Below are 22,473 nucleotides of genomic sequence, written 5' to 3' on the forward strand. Positions count from 1 at the left end.
TCTACATTTCTATTAGGAAAGTCACTTTCTAGATCTTTACAGAAGAGAGAAACAGATAAGTTTCCAGTCTAGTTAGCTGCCAGGAAGAAACTCCCGATTCCCTGAATATCCCCCACAGCTGTACTTCAAAACCCCCCACCAAAATATATTCTTATTTAGAGATATTTTAGAATATAGTTGGATACTACACAAAAACAAAAATCGAGTGCTTCTTCCTCTGTATTGACAATTAACTTATCAAGAACACAAAATATGCTTCTTCAAGTTCTTCTAAAATTCATCTCAGAGATATTTTGCTGGCATACAACCTGACCAGTGTATTTGCTTTGTGTAACTGAGGAAGCTCACATACCTTTCCCAGTTAACGTGTCAGGTTTTACTTTATCTATGCTGAAGTACATATGCTATCAAAAACCAAAAACAACAAACAAACAGAAAACAACAACAAAAACCGAACTTAATCTCTCCCGGACGACTCCAAGATCATCTCCTTTACGAGGCTCTGAACCCACTTACTTACTGTTAAGTTGCTCGTACTCCCAGGTGTGGACTACTGGACTAGAAAGGAGCTCGGAAACGAGTGGATACGAAAAAGCCAGAACGGAACACGAGGGCGGAAAGGCCCTACACAACCGAACGAGCACATGAAAGCCCTCCCCCCGCTGCTTACTGTCTCCGGGAACGAGGCGTGCGAGCGACGGTACCGAAGGCGGCTTCCGCGCGCAGCCGGGCCCGGCCGGCCGCCTGAGGGGGGGGCGCGGGGCCGCCCGGTGCCCAGCAGTCGCCGCGTCCTCACCTCGGCGGCTCCGCCCGGCCGGGCGGCCTGCGGCTCCCTCGCGGCCCGGCGCGGCGGGGGACTCCTGCCGTGAGAGAAACCCTGTCAGCGTTGTGTTTGTTTGTTTTCCGCGGGGTTCGCGACCGGCCTAAAACGCGCAGACGGAGCCTGCGTAAGCGGGGCCCCTGCTGAGGCGGCGTCGGCGAGGGACAGAGCGCCTTTCTCCCCTCAGCCGCTTAGCGGGGCGCCGGGCAGGCGGCCGCGCCGCAACCGCGAGAACGGCTCGGCCCCGCCCGCGGCCAGGAGCACGCCGCCGGCCGGCGGGAACCCGGCGGGGCCCCCCGCGGCCCGGACCCACAGGCGCCCTGAGGGGACGGCAAAGGCCCTGGCAGTGCTGGAACCGCCTACAGCCCGGCCCCGCTCCTACGGGAGGTCCGCGCACCCGCCGGACTAGGCAGCGGCGGCGGCCCCGATGGCTGTAGGGCGAGGCCCCGCCCCGCCCCGCCCCGCCGGGCCCGGCCCCGCGCTCGGCCAATCGGGCGGCGCCCTGTTGGCTGTGCCCGGCGGTCCGCAGCACGGCCCAAGATGGCGGCGCGCGCGCGGAGGGGCGGCCTGGCGGCGGCTCTCGTGGCCGGTGCCCTGCTCGCCCTCGGGCGGGCGGCGGCGGAGGGGGGCCCGGCGGCGGCGGCGCCTCCGCACCGGCGGTTCGAGTACAAGTACAGCTTCAAGGGGCCGCACCTGGTGCAGGCGGACGGCACGGTGCCGTTCTGGGCGCATACGGGTAGTAAGTGCCGGGCGGGGGGAAGCCGTGCAGGGGGCTGCGGCCGGCCGGCGACGGTGCCCGGGGAGCGGAGCGGAGCGGAGCGGGCGGGCGGGCGGGAGGGAGCCGCCGCGGGCTGGGGCCGGGAGCCGGGAGCCGCGGCGCAGGTGGCCGGAGCCGGCCGGCCGCGGCCGGGCAAGTTGCGGGCTCGTAACCGGGGTGGGCGGGTCCCGCGGCGGCCGGTCCGGGGGCAGGAGCCCGGCTCGCGCGGCCCCGGCCAAGGCGCCGAGGAGCCTCGGCGGTAGCGGGGAAGCGCCGGCGGCCGCTCCGGAGCTGCCTGAGACCGGTCCGGAGGTGGCGACGTGTCCCTGCGGGCAGCCAGCCGCCAGCCCCCGGCCGGCCGCGGTGCGAGGGCCGCGCGGCTCGGCTCCGCCGGGCTCCGGAGCGGCGGGAGGCGAGGCTCCGGAGGGCAGCGGCCCCTGGTCGCCGGCGAGTTCTTCTCCCTCCCAACGCCCCCCTCCCGCTGTGAAACGCGCGGGTGCTTTGTGCCTTCCTGGCCGGTAGGTTCGGCCGTAGCGGTAACTTCTGCTGTTTGCTTTCTGCCAGATTTTAATTTAGCTCGTTTTGGTTAGCTCGAGGGTGTTACGTTTTAGCTCTGAAGGCTATTTGATGTTAATGTTAAGTTACAAGTGACAGGAAGGAACCTGTCTACACGTTACGTTCTTGCTTGCTTTTTAAAGCCAATTAGATGTTATTTCATAAGTGTGAATGACTCCTCACTCCTCCCTTCTTTCTCCCTCAACTTGTGCCTCTTTTTCTTTTAAATCGCTAAGCAGAAGACTAGAATATCTGTTTGTAAAAAGCAGGAGGGAAAACAGTGTTTTTTGGAAGAAATCCTACAGTGCTTAAGGCAGGAAACAAAACCTGACTTTTTTTTTTTAAATTTAATTAGTACTTTAACGACCAGACCCACGTTCTATTCAAGCTGTACGTCGCACTACCAAATGGAAGGTGAACAAGTACTCTGTAAAAGAGCAGTAATTAACTTCTTAGCAGTAAGGATGGTGGTTTTTGTTTGTTTGTTTGTTTTGTTTTAACTCTCAAGTGATTGAGTACTCCATTAAAAAGCTGTTTTGAAAACTAAAGCTAAAGTGACTGGACAATTTTGTGAATTTAGAGGACTTGTTAAATGGCTGGTTACACATTCATAGTACTGTCTGTTACATTTAATGTTGGTTCCTTTCTTTTCTAGATGCGATACCAAGTGCAGATCAGATTCGAATAACAACATCTTTGAAAAGCCAAAGAGGATCAGTGTGGACAAAAAACAAGTCAATATTTGAATATTGGGAAGTCGAAGTGACCTTTCGAGTAACAGGAAGAGGCCGCATTGGAGCTGATGGACTGGTATTAAAAATTTGATCTAAGTTTAAAAAATAGACATACTTCAGAAAGTGGCTCTTGGCTTACAGCTCTTAATTTCTTTCTGCAATAGGCAATCTGGTTTACGGAAGAGCAAGGCATGGAAGGTCCCGTTTTTGGGGCAGCTGATAAGTGGAACGGTGTTGGAATTTTCTTTGATTCCTTTGACAATGACGGAAAGGTTAGTTGGAAGTAAACTCTTCTAGCAGAGAGATAAAATTAATTTCCTGCCTGTTTGGTACATATAGCTTTGTGGGGAAAAAATAGAATGCCATTTTCCTATTTTCCCCCCAACTCTTTCACTTAAAGGGCTGATTTAATATAGTCGTGTTTTCCTTAATATAATTTCAGCTTGACCTTTTCCACACGCTTTTTCAAGTGTTTTTTTTTTTTTTTGGGGGGGGGGGTAGGGAGTTCAAGCTTGAAAGTTGGAGTGTAACACATAATGAATCTACTGAATATTAGCTCATCTGTTAGGTTTGGAGGGAAAATACATTGCACATATGTATAAGCTGAAATTTGGAATGTCCATGCACAGTTCGCAGTGTTGGTAAACCTGAAGAGTTATGCTTTGAAAGAGCCATGTTGTGCAGAATATGCTACTGTGGAAGCAGATTTGTGTGTCTCTTCTCAGAGATGCTCTTTTTTGTGGAACAAATCTGCCTTGAGCAGCTTGGTAGCATCTGTGGCAATGATGATAGCTGCTGTTTTTTTTTTTTCCTACTTTAATCTAAAATTCAGTCACTTTGCTATAGGTACCTGCTTTTGAGTTTTTTGAGTTTTCAGTTTTCCAGTCCAGAATGCCTTGAAGGTCCTCAGAAACTCTAACAATATGCAGTTGGTCTGCTTAGCTTTTCTGGTACTGCTTTGGCTTTTTTCCACTGTTCTAGCTACTTATTTGTAGGTGTAAAGGTTTAGTGTTTTTTTTTTTTTCCCCTGCAGATGGATTTCAATATACAGCAAACTTAAAAGCTGATAGGCTGAACGTGATGTTTATAATTTAGATCTTGAAAAAGAAGAATTGGAGTGTTGTTCAACTTGCTAAGAATTTTTAAATCTTTTTTCTTCCTCTTCTGACTCCTGGCCGGGTTATGGACTTTTGCATAGTTTAGCTGGCTGAAGAGACCATTTGTCAAAATTTGCATGGGAACGGTTCTGTTTGCCAGGACTTTGATAGTATTGGGATTAAAATCGTGACAAGTTTAGTCACTGTGATGTGAAATCTTTTTTTAGAAAGTGATGATGTGTCACTTATAGTCAAAACGAAAGTCTGTGTCATGCCTGCGCTGGTCTGACGTGTCTTAAATACTAGAGTCTGTAAGACTTTTTCAATGATAGCCTGTTACTTTCTTCAGTCCCAGTATGGAGAAAATCTTCCTGGTACTGTTTTTAGTATGTTTGCTGGAAGGTGCCTGGGGTGTAGCTGAGCATCAGCCTAATATATTAGCATCCAGAAGTAGACTTCACCTAGTACTTCAGACTCAAAGTGCCCTAGTTATGATGTTGATTTTAAAAATTGCAAAGCCTTTTTTTTCACTTCTTTCTAAGGCTGTAGGCTATCCTAGAGTTGAATTTTTATTTCTCTGTAGACATGGTGAAAAGAGCTTTTCAAAAAGGCAAAAAGCAGTTTCATAGCTCTGAACAGCTGAAATAGTAAGAACCACACTAAATAGAATCATAGAATCATTTAGGTTGGAAAAGATACTATGTTAGTATCTGTCTGCTGTGCTCTAAAGGATACTAGGCTTGGGTTGCATTCATTAATGCTATGAAATAGAACTGGTTTTACACGCTTTCTGCAGAATATATGCAAATATGTTTGAAATAATACAGTAATACTGTTGTTACACTAAAAAAGACTGTTAAGAAGATGCTGTTTAAGTATTTCAGTGGTACTGAGCAGGTGTAATGCTGATACTGAAGCAATTCGTCTAATCAAAATCCATTGCTTAGAAGTAGAACCTATGCTGTATTTCTCTACACCATGCATAGTTCTGTTGTCCCAATATAAGTAATGAGGGAAAGCAATCACATACTTTAGTTATAGTGGTCTCTTAAAGTATTAAAGAAAAAGGACCACTTGCTCCCTGTCACTGTGAATAGAGAACGATGTCATTTCTTGGATTCTTGAAATCCACATTTTGTTCTCTTAAGAGCTGGGAATCTGTCCAATTGGACAGTAAATTCCTGCGGGAAGTGATGAATGGTAATGTCGAAGGGAAAGTAGAGATTATCTCTGAAAATTTGTGCTCCTATAAAAACTAGAGTTAACTTTCTAAACTCCTGTAGGCATCTAGAAGAGCACTGTAAATTTGTTCTGCTCTTACCATTTCAGCGTGTTCTCATTTTCTAGCAGTTTAAATAACTGGGGATATGTTTGACAGACTATGTTTAGCCAGTGACAGATAGCTTCTGAGTTGTTTTTTTAGTGACTGATAAAGTCAGCAAGATGTCAACATACAGCCTGTTTGAATGTTTTTCTGAGCTACGTAGACAAAGTCAGATGTAGTAAGTCATCTAGGAGTTCTAAGATCTGTATATCTGCTACATATAAAATCCATAGATAAATTTATATTACTGCATTTATCAAATTATGCTAATCAGTAGCATAGCCAAGAACTTATTTTTTTCCCCACCCCTAGCTATACAAAGAACATATCTGTCTCTTGCAAAGTATGCAGTATGACACGCTACTTCAGTCATCTTGCTTTCTGTACTTCAAGATGACATAAGAATAACAACACTTGTAGTGTTTTTGTAGCCTATGTGCTTTATCACAGGAAGGCCATCAGTGATGTCACATAGTTCTCTTTGAATTAAACTATCCCATTTGTTTGCTATTTGTTTTTCTAGAAAAACAATCCTGGAGTGATTGTTGTAGGCAACAATGGAAAACTTCTGTATGACCATCAGAAGTAAGTTTATTTTCAATGTTGACTTAATGACAAATGTTTGGTTTTGAATGATGCATGAAACTCTCTGAGAAACTTTTAAAGGCTTATTTTATATGGAACTCTTCTTTTTATGTATTCCTTTACATCTACGTTTTTCTATTTGTTAAAACACTGTTTTAACAGCACAGAAATGGGCAACTGATGGATATTTAAGTGTTATGTGGCCTTAGGTGTGGGTGAACTCAGACAAGTGGAAGTACAGACTTTTTACCTTGTCATTGCTTATGGGTGTGTTCCGTACACAGCTTATAGATGACAAGAGTGATTAGCTGAAAACTAATTGCCTCTTAGTAAATTAATTGGTTTAATTTTGATTTCTGATGGTCTATTGTCAACAGCACAGTTACTTTTTTGGGGGGCGGAGGGAGAAGGGGGGAGGTAGCTCTGGGAAGAGAGGCATTTAGTTTACCTGGTGTGGTCCAGCCTATAGTTAGTTTACGGGTGTGGGAATATGTCTTAAAAGCAGACTTCCCCATTGCTGTTTCTATCTATAGTGTCCCGTGTAAAGCATCTAGTACTGTTGAGCCCAGGCTTCAGAAAAGCTCAATACTCAATACAACTGAGAGACATCTTTTGCAACGGCTTTTACATTTTGAAAAAATAGCGTGATGCTTCTTAGTGATACAATGATGCTTTTTTGTCTTAGCTGATAAATCATAAGATATAGTTTTATGCAAGTTGTCTTCTTGCATAGTGATGGTTCCACTCAAGCATTGGCCTCATGTCAGAGGGATTTCCGTAATAAACCCTATCCTGTTCGAGCAAAAATTACATACTACCAAAAAACACTGACTGTAAGTACTCTGAAATGATCTAATTAACTCATGTTTCTCAGCTTTTCAAGTGTGAGATTGGGGGGTTTGAAATAGTTGCTACAAAGGCCTCTTATGCTAATTTCAATATTATTGAAAATGTTGAGCTCAGTAGCTTGGAAGCTGGAATGAGGTGCAGTACATGCAAATACTAGACAAGTTCTTTCAGCACCTCTGTAGCTTTCTGAGCTGACTTAGCAGGTATTGCTGATTTTTCTGACGTTACATGGGGTTCAGTCATGCTGCTGTATTCATATGTGCTCCGACCCCGCTGTGTTGCTGTTGACTGGCCTGTAAATGTGTCCCAAAGCCAGCATATGTTCTTCAGCTTTCACGCAGTTGAGCAGTCCCTGAACTTGAACGTATTTCTCAAGCTGATCAGAGAGCTTCCAGTTGATTGTAGGGGATTCTTAAAATATGATTAAGAAAAGACAGCTCTTTGACAGCACACTTAAATTTGTTGCTTGAGAATTCCCACCTCCAAGAAGCAGTAGGGCTTTGAATGTTAAAGAAGATAGAAACACACTGGTGTAAGGGGGTGTTAAAGACTTCTTAAATACTATTTGGATGATTGTGAATGCCTCCTAGATACGGGGAGAAAAATGCTAATGTGGTGCTGGGTTGGGACAGCTATGAAGTATTTCTTTCTTGGCTTCTGATTTCTACTGAAAAGATACTGTTCATAGGCATTAGCCAGTTACAACATGCAGCTATCGTTTTTTAGTAAAAGTTTCTCTAAAAGTAAACATGAGGGCACCTAAAAGAGTGGACCTTGTACTCTGTTGTAATGCTAAAAGCTATGTGTTAGTCTTTAATGAAAATTAAATTGCAGACTCTGAGGATGCTCTCTTTTTGAATGTGCCCAGTCCCTAATGCCTTACCTAGAAGCTCCTCACCCAAGTGGTGTGGCTAACCTTAGCAGTTCTCGGAATGCTTTGGTGGAGGAAGAGAGAATCTCTAAGCTTAGGATCAATTGAAGAGCAGTAAGGATGACTGTACTAGACTGGACCAAAAATATGCGTTGCCCAGAATCTTATTGGGATGTATACTTGATAGATTGGCCTTTAAGGATCACTGAGTCAGGGATTTCTTCAACAGGAGTTAGTATTATTAGATCTTGATGAATTTTTCCATGTATTAATTTGTTTTGCTGTTTCTTATAACAGATAAATAAGTTTTTATATCTCTTACGTCTGTATAGTATGTCCTCTTAAGCGATGAATAGAAAATATGGAATTCTGTTCATGTTGAACTTTGAATCAGGCCTTTCTTCTTTAAAAAAATAAAAGTAAGCTTATGCATTTCCCTAGTAGAACCTTCTTCAGAAATGAAATAGCTGCTTTCAGAAGCCAAAAAACTATGAAGTTGCCTGATAAGTTGTATTTGTGTCCATTAGTATGAATTAACAAAGCAATTAACTGGATCGTGCTGAGTAATTTCTCAAATAGATTTTTGTGGTTAAAACTCTAGGTGTTTGTTTTTCTAGGTATTAATTAACAATGGATTTACTCCGGATAAAGAAGACTTTGAATTTTGTGCTAAAGTGGAAGATATGGTGTTGCCATCACAAGGATATTTTGGAATATCTGCAGCAACAGGGGGACTTGCAGGTAGAAAATGTTAAATTGTAGCAGACAGTGTGGAGGCTTGCAAGAGACTTTTTTTCTTTTACGGCTGGTGTTGATCCTTTATATTAATTTTTGATCTAATCTCTTCCTGTTTGAACTAATCTTCTCCTGTTCCCAAATCACTGAAATGCGTAGATGTTTTTCACGCCTAGAACAGAAATACCTTTAGTTTGTCCTGACAAAGATGTTGATCAGTCTCATTTGCTACTGCATAAACTTGGGAGGGCTTTGGGAGGATACTCTTAGCTGGAGATCCTTTACAAGTTGGAAGGTTGACCTGAAAAGTTGCAGGATATTTTATAATATGTAACAGTACTCTTTAATATTGTTGTTTTTTTGTTTGTTTAATCCAGATGACCACGATGTCCTGTCTTTTCTGACTTTCCAGTTGACTGAGCCTGGGAAGGAAGTAGTAAGCGTCTTTATGCATAACTAGTAAAATATGCTAATATATGTTTTATGTATAGCACCAGATCTTGGCATTTTTTTCTGCAGTCATAATTAGCATCCCTGTTTCTGAATTTTGGCATGGAGCTGTGCTGTCATCTGTTTTGGAAAAATAAGATTAATACTATAACTAAAAAACTACTGAAACATTACATTTAAGACCAAAACTCTTGAAGTAACACTGAATCAACGATAATCCTGATATTAAAACAAAACATGCAAAGAAAACAAACAAAAGTACACTTTGTTTGGAAAGTGGACAAATTTGTTTTCGCTTTCAACTTTCCATTCCTGTACAACACTTCTATACTGTTAATCCTCATCTATTCTTGTAAAACTTGACTTCTTTATAATTGCAGAAAGTACGCTTTTTCGGGAAAAAGCCATGAGTTTCCATGTGAATGTCTGGTTTCTTGCTTCTATGTTAATATATTAATGTGCTTCACAAGTTGTCATGCCATCAAATCTGAAGTCTAGACAGCATTTGCTGGACAGTGTGTGATTACAGGAGTGATAGAAAATCTTTTCTCTCCCCCTTACCTTTGATAATGTTTTAAAGCCCACACCAGATGCAGAAATTCCTGAAAAAGATAAAGAAAAGTATCAAGAAGAGTTTGAACACTTTCAACAAGAATTGGATAAAAAGAAAGAAGAATTTCAAAAGGAGCATCCTGATGTTCAAGGACAGCCAGGCAAGTTATTTGAGCAGTTTTTGAGTTTTCAAGGAAAATACTTGCTTTCCAGGATGTTCAAAACTAGGGCCTGATACTGTGGCATGCCGATCTTACAAAGCTCCTACTGATTTTTGTATCCCTGTACCATATTTAAGAATCTTTGGTCTTGTGTTTGTGAATTGGTTTCTGTAATACGAGATCTCTTTACTCCTCTCTGTGACTTCCTGAGGAGAGGAAATGGAGAGGGATGTGCTGGACTGTGTCGCCTGGGAGCTGATGGCGGGATGCATGGGAATGGCAGAAAGCTGTTCAGATTGGATATTCAGAAAAATTTCTTCACTGTAAGGGTTGTCAAACGTTGGAACAGGCTTCCCAGTGAGGTGGCTGATGCCCCAAGCCTGTCAGTGTTCAAGAGTCCTCACTAATATACTTTAACTTTTGGTTAGCCCTGAAGTGGTCAGGCAGTTGTTCTTTGTGATCTTTGAAGGTCCCTTCCAACTGAACTATTCTGATTCATGCCTGTATTGAGAACAAAACAAATGAACAGAAACATATATAGAATTTAGAAATATATCCAATTACTGGAAGAAATATATTAAATTACTGGAAAAGTATGTTAGTGTGGAAACTTTAAGGGTGCAAGAAAAATGATGCAGTGCAACTTATGATGAATGCATATGTGTTAACAATCACCTGTGCTTTTTTTTTTTAACCAGCGGATGATCCTTTTGAAACTGTAAATGACCGTGAACTGAGGCAAATCTTTGAAGGGCAGAATAGAATTCATCTCGAAATCAAGCAGCTAAATAGACAATTGGACATGATTCTGGATGAGCAGAGAAGATACGTCTCTGCAGTCACAGATGAGATTACTAAAAGAGGAGCTGGTGTTCCAGGTCAACAAGTACAGGTAACTCAAAAAGTAAACTGCAGTTGATATCTCAGCCTAATTTTGAAAGGGCAATCAATTACTTTTTCCAAGATATGTTGGTTTGTTTTTCTCATCCTTTCCTGCCCCTGACACCAGGTTTCCCAGCAAGAGATTGATACCGTTGTGAAAACTCAAGAAGAGGTCATTCGACAAGTGAATGAAATGAGGTAAATGCTTTCTTTTCTAAATATTAAGGCTGTGTTTTGAATTTTATTAGTTTCTACCTTTTAAGCCAAATTTATTATTTCAGTAGGAGAATATGGGTAAACTTGAAGTGTCTGTATGTGTTCCTTAGTGATGATTGTTCAATTTCTGTAAGAAACATAAGTTTGTGTCCATACAGTGGTTAAGCCCCCTCATGTGCAGCACTTTATCATGAGGTTCTGCTGCAAAAGCAAGGTAAGTAGAGCGCCTTTGGAAACAGTCGGTTTCTGTAGAATGGCTAGTTTGGTAACCTGCTACCTCATGAAAATTTCTTGCTCTGATTTTTAGAGCATTGATAACAACATGAGCATGAATGCATTCACATTATAGCTGGTGAATCTTTTTAAAAAAAAATAATAATGCTGTACTGGAGTATCTTGTCATTTTATCAGGAGTATGTGGACAATAGGAGTTACATAATATATAAGATACACTAAAAAAAACTATTATAAGCAAAACCTGTTAAGGCATGTAAGTCTTCTGAAGGGAAGTTTTGTGCAAAGAAAATGTGCAGATTCCATTTCCACTGGGAATTCTTATTCATGGAGTATATGAAAAGGTGGTTCTGTTTCTAAGAGCTCAAGAACAAACAACAAAAAAAAAATCCACAGATACTACTTAAAATAAATAAATAAATTAAAAATTTAAAGTCTCTCTGAACTGCCAGGGTTCAAAGGGTTGTCATCAGTGATGCAAACTTCAGCTGGAAGGCAGTCACTAATGGTGCACACCTCGGGTTGGTAGTGGGGCCATTATTCTTCAAGCGTCTTTATTAATGATGTGGACAGTAAGACTGGGTGCATCTTCAGCAGTTTTACAGGTGATGCAAATCTGGGAGTAATGTTTGATACTCACATGGTTGTGCAAGCATTCAGTGAGACCTGGACAGGCTGGAGAAGTGTTCCAACAAGAATCTCATGAAGTTAAAGGCAAGTGCAAAGTCCTGCAGCTGTGTAACTCCATCCGTCAGTAGAGGCAGGGGACTGATCATCTGGAAGGCAGTTTTGTAGAAAAGAACTTGGCTCCTGGTAGGCAAGAGGTTGAATGTGGGACAGCAATGCGCCCTTATGTCAAAGACCACGAACAGCATCCTGGGCTGCATTAGGCAGTGTTGCCAGTGGGTCAAAGGTGATGACTCACCTTTTACTCAGCATTGGTGGCACCACGTGGAGTCCTGGGTCCCCCAGTATGACAGAGGCATGGATGTACTAGAGGGAGTCCAGTAAACAACCGTGAAAATGATTAAGGGCACACAATGAAAGATGAGGGAGCTGGGGCTGTACAGACTGGAGAAAAGGCTCAGCAAGGTCTTAACGATGTGTGTAAACGTGATTTTGGAGGTGATGGGGGCTGGGGAAGATTTGGGGTGTGGGTGGTAGGGGAAGGAAGACAGAGCCAGACTCTTCTCACTGGGTAGCCAGTGACAGAATGGGAGGCAGTGGGCACAAACTGAAATACAGGAAGTTCTGTTTGCTCTTCAGACGTAGAAAACAAAATTTTGCTTGTGATGGTAGTGAGACAACTACTTGGTTGGTTGCCCAGAGAGGTTTTGCAGTCTCCATCCTTGGAGATGCTGGAAACCTGACTGTGACTGAAAATACCTTTTTTTATTTAGTGATAAGGGAAGTTGTCAAAAAAATTGTTTTTCTAATTTGCGAATATTTAATGGTCTAACGTTTATTTGCTGTGTGAAAACTGCCTATCAGCTGATACTGATGCATCTTTTTGTAGCAAAAGATAATCATAGTAAAGGAGACTGACAGACACAGAGCTTGCCTGATTGAGTTCAGTTGTGTGTCAATCTTTTGGGACTTGTCGGAATCAAACGTTAAGGCTCCTGATTTTATTTTTGTCTTGTTTTGTCTTTTGTCAGAGGACTTTTGCCAGGACTTCTAACTTTCTCAGGAAGCTTCTGTATCTGCAGGGACACTTGCAAGTTCCCAAATGATTAATAGTTTAGCTTTTAATGTGTTTTGTTTTTTTTTTTTACATTGATTGAGAGGTATGCTGTACTTTTCTAATTAAGTTACCAAATGAAGCAAAGATCTTCATCTTTAAGGTTCTATACTGCTAAAGTGGGTTTGAGAAAATTCCTGTCTTTCAAGGGAGTGTTTGTATACTGCTTCCAAGATGTTTAACAATAGCTGTTGTTAGCTGGAATGTCTTTAAGTTGGTTTACCACTTCATTTTCAGTAGTTAAAACATTTTACTATTTTTTGGCTTAAAAAAAATCAATTCTACAACTTGATATTGTAGAGTATAAGCAATTTTTTTTGTGTGTTTTTTTTTTTTTTGGGGGGGGGGGTTCCCTTCTGGTATTAGTTCAGGGGCAGATCTTGTCATTCATCTAAGTAGGTCAGGTTTTTGTACAATGAAGATTAGAGTGCTTCTGTTTTTTTTTTTTTTTTTGCACTTGTTCTTCCACAAAAGCTTTAGCATTAATATTCTTGACAAATCTTTATACCTTACAAGCAAATTAGATTTTCTTGTTAACATTGGCAGTCTGCCCTTTCAGTGACTACTTACTAGGTATGAGCTTGTGTAACGTCGTCTTAATATTTTTCTTAGATTAAAGAAAAGATTTATTTATAGATAGAAATGAACAGCCCGCTGTTGGTATTGCTGGTCATCCCAGAGGAAAAGGACTTACTGTCTTAAGTAATTTTCTTGTCAAGATTTGGGGATTTCTTAATCATCTGATTACAGAAGAATCTTGCATGTTCGTACGGTAGAAACGAACAGCATGATATTGTTTATGCAAAAGTAAAGTAAATTAAATTTGATACAGACCATGTCTATTTAGGGAAGTTATTTTGCTTTTAACAAAGTGGATTAATCTGGGGGAAGGCGGGTATGCCGATTTCTGTTCGTTACGTAGGGATGCTGGTACAAGGAGAGAGATGTACCAAATGAGTCTCACTTGCATTCTAGCACTGAAAATAGTGGGCCAAGATAAACAATGTGACAGATGTGGAAGAACAGAATTACAATCAGTATTTATTAGGCAGTGGTCATGCTGTTCACTGCATGGGTTTCCATGGGTTAGTTAGGAAAAATTTCCAGTGGAAAAACTTTCTTCTAAAATAAGTTATTACAACACTAATTCAAAGAACAGGTAAATATTAACCAATTGACTTTATACAATAATAACATAAAAATATAAAGCTTCTGGATTATATGCTAATGCTATTTAGGATATGTTAATTTAATTCATGACAGATGGAGTTGTTGTGTTTTGTGTTTTTTTTTTTTTTTGCATTAATGTTGCCTGTATAAATACTATTGGTTCAAAGACAAAAATGTAGAATGAGTGAGAGATGTCTTACCTATCTTTGTTTGCAGCAGCTTGTAGAAGCAAGCAGCTGTCTTTTGTTAAACCCTTTTGATAACTTTACTTCAGTAGCTTTGTTTTTAATATTGCAAATACTGAGAGTTTTGCAGAAATCCATGCATGCATAGAGTGCAGCACATTATCTGTATTTAACAGAAATAAAACTGGAAAGTGGGTCGTCTTCCAGTGTGCTGAAGTGGGATTGACTTTTCACAAACATGGAAGGAAAAGGGGAATCCTTGGATCATTATTGGAAGTGAGGAGAAATCTTTTTTTAATGGAAGTGTGCAGACTATCGATTGTCTCATGTGAAGTTGATTATCTGCGTGATACTTAAAAGGAAAAACTAGTAGTCTTCCGTTTGGAGAAGAGTATGTCATTAATCCAACATTTAATGGGGGCTACAATTACTAAGTGCCTCTTTTTTTTTCCTCTAAAGTGGTGTATCTGCAGCTCGATATAATCGAGTAGATTAATTCAGTGTGTAGCTCTGACTTAGCATGTAGCTACTTTAAGTAGTTGAACATGCTGCATAATTTTTGCCATGATGAGACAGCAGCTGTGAAACTAATATAATAACTTATCTGTGTTTGCAGTTTTTACTTAGATTTGTGGTAATGCCTTTGAATTTGTATGGTACTTTTTTTTTTTTTTAATTCTGTGTTTTGAACTTTCATGGCATGAAGAGAAACTGATGCAAAGCTAAAAGATGAGCACCATCTTTATGAAGATTCTTTGTAAACACTTAAGTTTTGATGCTTAACTTGCAGTTTTCATAATGAATATAAACCATTTAAAATCAATAATAAAATTTTGTGTAGCGCTTATGTATTGTTTTTACCGGTTTTCCCAATGAATGGTATTCTAGTGTTTTTTTCTTAAGGTGCAAGTTAAATTGCTGACCACTGTACAAAGAGTTAGGACTTTACCTTGAAGGCATCAAAGTAAGCTCTAATCTGAAGGAAAATGTAAAGTTTTAAGTAAATTAAACAGGAATCCAAAGACATACATTTTGATTGCTTATTCCGTTAATAACGAAGAGATTAACATTCACATGATAACTATTTTAGCTGAAAATAATCCTCTTTGCAACTGAAAAGAGACATCACAGTAAGGGAAAACTATATAAACATATTGACTAGAGACTAAGTGTTTTTCTCTCACTGATTAGTTCACCTCAAACAAAACTGGGTATGGAACCTCAACTTTTCAGGGATTTAATGTGGTTTGTTAGAGCAGCAAAATGAATTCACATGAAGACAGTATTAAGTATTATGACAATGCATATGGGAAATGAGTTTCTCATATAAATGATAATCATGAAACAAGGATGTATCTAAATCTTTTCTTATCCCTAAAGCCTCTTCTTTATTTTTATTTCTTACATGACTGCTTTTATTTATTTATTTTTATAAAACAGCTTTGGCTTCCTTCAAAGATTGTATTATACTCTGTTTATCCTAAAGCTTTGGCAAGAGCCTTAGATAGACTTGTTTTAGACTTGATCAGTCAAGCAAAGCAGATGTCTAACAACAGAATATTTGCCAGATCTTGTTTTCTGTGTGACTTTGGGAGGTAGCGCACTGTACAAATTGAAACTGTCTATAGAATCAAGTATTAAAGACAATAGTTTGGTTAAGGAATTACCTCTTGAGAAGTATTCTTGGAAGCCAGAAAAATATTTTCTGCCTTTTTTGGGTACCTTTGTATTTCAGACTAATTTTAATGGACTGAAATGTGTGCAACATAAATGCTGTTTATATAAATAGTGTTTTGTATTGAATGATGTTTTGTTGTCTGTCTTGCTTCAGGAATTCCATGGCTGATACTCTGAGGCTGATCAGTGGAGCTCAACATCCTGGTTCTGCTGCAGGAGTCTATGAAGCAAGTCAGCACTTTAATGACATCAAAGAACACCTTCATGTAGTAAAAAGGGACATTGAGCATTTAGTACAACGAAATATGGTAATTTATGTGCTGTTAGTGTAAAGCATGACTGTAATGCTTTTTTATTTGGCTGTTGGTAAAAAGCTGGGATGAGCCAGCATGCGATTTACAGAGCAATTAATCCTTCATTAAGCTGCTTTGCTGAAACTGCACTGCCCTGACCCAACTGCATGATCTGTGTCTTGATGAGAAGTTTTGCACAAAGAGCATGATTTTTAGTCTAGCTTCCTGTGGAAACAAGGTCAAGCAATTAAGTTTTGTAGGTGCTTTTGTGTTTGTACCGCTGCTTAACAGCTCTATACATAGGAGACTTTTTAAGCTTCTGCATAGAAGGGAGAGGTTTAAACAGGGGAGACTTAGGAAAGCTCTGCCTAAGATACGTAAATGTTAAAGATGACTGTGTTAACATTCAGGAACACCTTAGTCTTACCTAGATAGCAATTAAGCTGAATTAGCTTATGAACCCATACAAGGTTGTTATTTTCTTTCCCCTGTGGTCCGTAGGTTATTGTTAGTCAGCTTACCTGAGAAACAAAGGGGAAAGTGAAAAACAGGGAGTTAAATTAACTTTCTCAAAGTAGTTGTTGTTTTTGTCTGTTTTCTGATTATGTTTCAATTTTTAGATCATGGTGCAAAGACCTTGTTTTGTTTCTTGCGTAGCAATCTTTTGATGTCATGTTGTTTCTCTTCTCAGATAACACTTTTCTTATTTCTTAGCCATCCAGTGAGAAATCAAAGTGTCCAGACTTGCCACCATTTCCATCATGCTTATCTACAATGCACTTCCTCATATTCGTAGCGGTGCAAACAGTGTTATTCATTGCTTATATCATGTATAGGTAAGTATATCTTTCTTTAACGACAACAGGGCAAGTGATTTTAGAACTTCTGAGTAGAAATGCAAATGCGATGATATGATTATATTAATCTTCTTTAAAACAAGCAATCGTTCAGATTGGAAGAGACCTTTTGAGGTCTTCAGTTCAGCCTTGTGCTCAAAGCAGAGTTAACACTGAATTCAGAGCAGGTCATTTAGTCAGACTGGTCAGGTCTTTAAAACCTCGAAGGGTGGAAAATTCACCAGTCTTCTGGACCCATTTTCCAATATTTAATTACTGTAATGAAGTTTATTTCCCTCCCCCTTCCCCTATGTATCTAGTGAGAACCTGCTCTGTTTCTACTTCATTGTTATCTATCATTGTCATAACATGCATCTCTAAATGCTCCTGTCTCTTCAATGACATCTTCTGGGTATTGGAAATTGCCATGAGACCTCTTGAAACCTTCTTTTGTCTAGGATGAACAAGCCTAGTTCCCCATGCCTCTCCTCCTGAGGCATGCACTTCAGCCCCTGACCATCATTGTGGTCCCCTACTGGACTTACTGACACTTATTAATATCTTAACAAAATCTGACATGATCTGAGTTTTTGCTACGTGTGCCTAACAGCTATTGTCCGATTTGACAGATTTGTCAGTGAACTTTTTTTGTGATACATATCCTATGTAAGAGAGAGATGAGGAGATACTGATATTTTATGGAGTTCTTAGCGCTGGAGGGGTATGGATTTTTTTTGGTTGGTGGTGTTCTGTTTTTACATTGGGATGTTTGCTCTATTCTCTTCTTCTTTGTAACGTCATAATGTTCAAATTAAATGTCAGTGGAAAGGAAAACCTATTGAGAATATGGACTTACTTGTTTGGTGGTCCTGTCTCCTGTTTCTCTCATACATGGACTCTTTTTGGAATAAAAGGACCAAAATAGCTGCAGTGCTTTTCAAAGAGAAAATGCAGTTTGCTACCTCTGTGGAAGGATAACTAGTATTAATATAATATAAATGCTGCTGTGATAGCATCAACTTTTATTGTATGTTTTCTGCTCCACAAAGTGGAGAGAGTGGGTTTTTTGTTTGTTTGTTTTGTGTTTTTTAAATTTGTCATGTTATGTCATCAACTGGGAAATGACTTCCAAGATGAATGAGGAGCTGGTCACCTTCAATTCTTTCAGATGCCATTGTACTTCTATTTTTTTGTGTGTGTGTCTGTATCTACTACGGTATCTGTATCCACTAAGGAAAATAATTTTCTGTGCCAGCGTGAAAAAGTCCTATTTCAAGCAAGTTCTTATGCTGCTTAATTGTACGTTTCCTCTTCTGTCATGATCTTTAGGAAAATCAGATATTGAGAAGCTTTAGAGAAAATCAATTAGAGAATTTTAATAAATTAATAAGCTCTTCCACAGTTTTTCTACCCAGAATGTTTCCATCTGATGCAAAATTGGAACTGCAGTCATGCTTCCTTTATATTCGTGAATAGAGTAAATTATATACTGTTTTTGTGATACAACTTTTATGTTTGATTTCTTTAAGCTTCTGTTGAAGGGGAATGGAATCTTTTAATCCCAAAATAAAAGAACTATCTATCAAAACCAGTTAGGTAATCTTCTACTGTACATACTTAATGAATTCTCTTCTGGTTTTTCTTTCAGGAGTCAACAAGAAGCAGCAGCCAAAAAGTTCTTTTGATGACCTCTTCCTTTTGTGTTTACATAACAGCAGTATGTACGCACAGAAAATCATACAGTTCTGTAAATGAGGGAAAACTTAGTGTTTGATATACTTCAATATTGTAAATTATTTAATTTTGTTAAACCACCTTCTCATTTCAACAGTTAATATTAAAGTTAAAAATGGACTGGGGAGCAGCAGAGCAAATGCTAGGTAGGGGAAGGCTGCGGACCCTATCTAGGGCTCTGTTCTCAATGAGGTTTCTGATAAATACTGGAAGGTGTTTACTGTACAGTGTTTACTGTATTCCTCTTCTTTTGTTAGAATTTCAGAGGAGGGATTTAAAATAAGCATGTTTGGTGGCTGTTGATAATGGGAACTTGTGAATTGATGATTTGTGCAGAAAACTTGCCACTAAGTATCCATATCAGATTTAGAAAACAACAACAAAACACACACAGCTCTCCAAAACCCTCTAAAACCAAAAATTTAAAGCAAAACAAAACTACACCTCTCTATTGTGAGGGGAGGAAAACTTGTTATAAACATCTCATTTCTTTACTATTTGGATCTAATGGCTTAAGAATGATTTTGGAAATTCTAACTCTGTGTGATATACAGATTTTAACTTTTCTTTAGTACATGGACACAAAGACAGGTCTGCTAACTGTGAAGTTAGACTGTTGATATCTGGTATAGAACAAACTATACAAGATAAGCAAACAAAGGCTTATCTCCTTATTTTGGGTTCTGTTTTTAGGCAGTGAGCAAAAACACATGATCAAGTAGTTTCTTCAGATTTCTTTTTTGTAGTTTCAAGTCTGTCTGTAATTTTGTTTGGAGATTTTTTTGAACTTTTTCAACAGAGATGCCATTGCTTTATACCATTTCCTATCTGATTTTAAGATATGTTGAATTTGGAAATATGCCTTTACTGTTATAAAGCTGTCTTGTGTCTATCATGTATCAAATACAGATGCTTTGATTTAAATATTGACATGGCAAGTATTCTAAACTACAACTATTGAATGTTAAAAACTTTCCTTGCAAGCTGTTGCCTCAGACATGTTTGTTAGTCCAGCAGCTATTGTAGAACCAGTATTGTGTATCAATTCCTGGTTTAATACCAAAAGTGTAAGATTGAACGCGTGTTTTGTTTTTTTTTTTGATGTTGCTAATTAGATGAACATTTGTTTCAGAAATGAAACAAAGCAGAAAGCCCAAATTAGAAATGTGAAATTAATTTGTTTTGACTTGTTTACATATCTGTGGTAACTTTGTCTTTAAGTTGTTTACGTGTAGAGTTAGAATAGTTTTGTTTTTCTTCTAGTTCTATAAAATACACAAATGTCTCTGGATGTTTCACTTTTAATCCCAAATTTGTCTGAAAACCTGCAAAATTTGTCTGGAATCTAGTATACTACTCCTGCAGTTCTCCAGTCTGTTCCTTTAGGAGTGCAATGCATGCTGCCAAATTCACTGTTACGAACACTTTTAGCATTGTGCCTGACAATTTGGAGAAATGATAAATCTATGCAATACATTTTGTTACTGAAAAGGCAGTACCCGAAAAGTGGGTGTCTGTGCTATACCAATAAAATTATACTACCTACACACCTATTTACATAGCTACACTATGTAGTATACTGGTATAGCTTTATAGATTCATTTCTGAGGTTGAAATTTTGGTGTACTAATTGGAAAAACTACTGCCTCAAGCTCATCTTGCTGGATAAATAGGATAAGTCAATGAAAACCTTTTCAGAGAATGCAGAGTAACACACAGGAATTTATCTATTCAATTCTAACACCAGCAAATATTTACAGGTGCCTTGACTCCAAGCTATTACAACCCTGACTTTTTTCACTAAGCTTAATATATTTTCTTAAATTGTTCTGAAGATACACATTGTTGTTCTTGTCAATTGCTAGCTTTCTTGCATCAGTGCAACACCTAAATGAACTCCCTCCCTCAAAGCAGGCTTTGCAAGACCCTTTGTACAGAAAGGCTAATGACTGTATTCTAATGAATTAGGTGCATAGGTCTGGCGTAATGAGGAACAGCTCCAGTGTATGCATTGGAGGAAGCCTGTATTTCTTGTTACTGTGAATTTCTCCAATTATAGCTCTTTCAAAACTGGACGCCCCATACTGTTGTGTGGTTTCTTGGGAAAAAGGGAAGGATGGGGCTGGGGGTTAGGGATAAACTTGAATCTACAGCCGTATCCCATATGGGGTTCAGCTTCTGTGTTTACCCTGCTAGTATATCTGACCTGTCTCCCATGTGGGAACCATTTGCATTAGGGAGCAGAAGGTCTGATGTGTAACATCCTACAAGTGGTAACTTTGCTTCATGCTTCATTTCACAGTCATTGCTCCCTGGAACATCAGTAATTGCTTCACAACTCACTGGATCAAAGGAAAACTCCCAATTACCCAGACCAAATTTTGTCCTGGCTGCTCTTGAAGTGCTAGCAACAAATCTGGATTTTAAGAATTTTTGTCAGTCAATGTAGCCTTTTGATATGGCTGCCTACGAGAAGTTTCTCTCAACACCGATAACGTGTTTCATTTTGCCAAGTAAGATTTCAGGACTAAGAGAAGAAGACAACTTGCAATCCAATTTGACAATATGAAGGGAGAGTGAATCTAGTAACAGTATTTGAAGTGTAAATGATAAGAGGCAAATACTTTGATGTCACAAGGGAATCTCATTGTATTAGAGTATACTAAATAAATGGTCATACCTCAATCTTTCAAGCAAAATTCAGTAGTTCTAAATTACCTAACTCCCTGTTTGAAGAAAATCTGACATTTATCATTGATTGCATCAATTACTGTAACACCGAAGACTGTCTACTGTTTTTAAAAAAAAAAAAAAAAAAAAAACGAACAGCTGACATTTCCATATGTTTGTTTCTGAATAATGTAAACTGGTGGTTGGAGTTCGGAGATAACCTTATTTGAATAAAGATGCATATTTTTAGTAAACTTCTTTCTTTTAATCTGGTATGTGTTACTGAAGTCAAAGTAAGTGTATTGGAAGCATTCTTGACGCTGTTCTTCAGAACAAAAAACCACAACTCACACACAACTCTAATCAGAACCGGATTCGCTCAAAAGTTCGTGTGAAGAGTATCAGATATGTAGGGTCAGATGAAAAGTACTGTGTCAATTTCAAAGTCTCTTAACAGTAAATCAAGTTGTTTGCTGGCTGCTTTGATCATACAAAGTACCTAATTTTTTTGAGCTGAAGATTGCTGGTATGTCTGTAGTTCATTCTCAAAGTTCCACAAACTGCTCTCATCTGGGTGCTCTGCCCTGGTTTATTAAAAAGCAACATGTCTACCAAAAACAAGATAGTCTCAATGGGTTTTGTGTGCATTTTTTTTTTTTAATTTATACTGTTCTGTCCAGTAAACTGAGTCATCTGTGGTAATCTCTCACAGGAAGATTAAGCATCCCTTCATTGACTATGATTTTTCCCCAACCAGGAACAAATTGCCTGATAGGTGGGTGGGTCTTGACTTGAACCTATTCAAGCTGAGAAAGACCTAAAATACCTATTTCTGTCTTTCTCTACAAATGGTCTAAAGTTCAGACTTACATAAAAGCATCATCCTGTTCTAGAGGGATGAAGAGGTGGAGAGTCTGGGCCCTTTCAAAGAATGCTTAGCTACTTCTGAATTACGTGGTTGGTGTTGTCTGCTGTGACCCTGTTTTGGGAACACATTCTCAGGTCTGGATGCTTGCCTGTCAATAGCATTTTTGTGCTGTCTTCTTCTTTTGGACTTTGCCCTTTGTGGATTGCCTGTTTCAGGACTCCAAATTCTATTCTGAGGTTGCAGATGCGTCTGTTCTTTAGATACAGATTCTTTAGATACAGATTCTTTAGATACTTTTTTCTTTTCATGTTGTCCAGTTCAGATAACACAGGAAATGAGCCTTTAATTATGTTTTCATTTAAGTTATAGGGAAAGGTCATTGATTTAAAGCCGAGGAAGTAGCAACACCAGCACTTAATAAGCAGCCGACTGTATGTTTTCGTTAAGCCTGTGATTCCTGTAATCAACAAAAAGCAG

The 22,473-nt window shown here is 39.5% G+C and overlaps 1 protein-coding gene across 2 annotated transcripts; it reads left to right on the plus strand.

The window, feature by feature from the left end:
* The first annotated feature begins 1,322 nt into the window (after positions 1-1,322).
* On the plus strand, positions 1,323-21,749 carry LMAN1 (lectin, mannose binding 1). Of its 2 annotated transcripts, none has more exons than XM_035559990.2 (14): positions 1,323-1,559; positions 2,788-2,942; positions 3,031-3,138; positions 5,811-5,872; positions 6,606-6,705; positions 8,210-8,333; positions 8,705-8,763; positions 9,358-9,490; positions 10,189-10,382; positions 10,500-10,570; positions 15,750-15,903; positions 16,603-16,724; positions 18,373-18,445; positions 20,761-21,749. In XM_035559990.2, the coding sequence occupies exons 1-13, from the start codon at positions 1,361-1,363 to the stop codon at positions 18,407-18,409; spliced, it is 1,518 nt and encodes a 505-aa protein (XP_035415883.1). In that variant the 5' UTR covers positions 1,323-1,360; the 3' UTR covers positions 18,410-18,445; positions 20,761-21,749. The 2 variants fall into 2 exon arrangements, with proteins under 2 accessions (XP_035415883.1, XP_035415881.1); XM_035559988.2 differs by having other exon boundaries at positions 18,373-18,441.
* The last annotated feature ends 724 nt before the right edge of the window (positions 21,750-22,473 follow it).

This window comes from Cygnus atratus, chromosome Z (genome assembly GCF_013377495.2).
Source record: "Cygnus atratus isolate AKBS03 ecotype Queensland, Australia chromosome Z, CAtr_DNAZoo_HiC_assembly, whole genome shotgun sequence".
Classification (NCBI taxonomy): domain Eukaryota; kingdom Metazoa; phylum Chordata; class Aves; order Anseriformes; family Anatidae; genus Cygnus; species Cygnus atratus.

Excerpts from the sequence above, each read along its gene's own strand:
- LMAN1 (XM_035559990.2), top strand. The coding sequence starts at position 1,361 with ATGGCGGCGCGCGCGCGGAGGGGCGGCCTGGCGGCGGCTCTCGTGGCC. Across the intron at positions 5,873-6,605 it reads CTTCTGTATGACCATCAGAA|TGATGGTTCCACTCAAGCAT; the intron begins GTAAGTTTATTT and ends CTTCTTGCATAG. Across the intron at positions 10,383-10,499 it reads TTCCAGGTCAACAAGTACAG|GTTTCCCAGCAAGAGATTGA; the intron begins GTAACTCAAAAA and ends CCCTGACACCAG.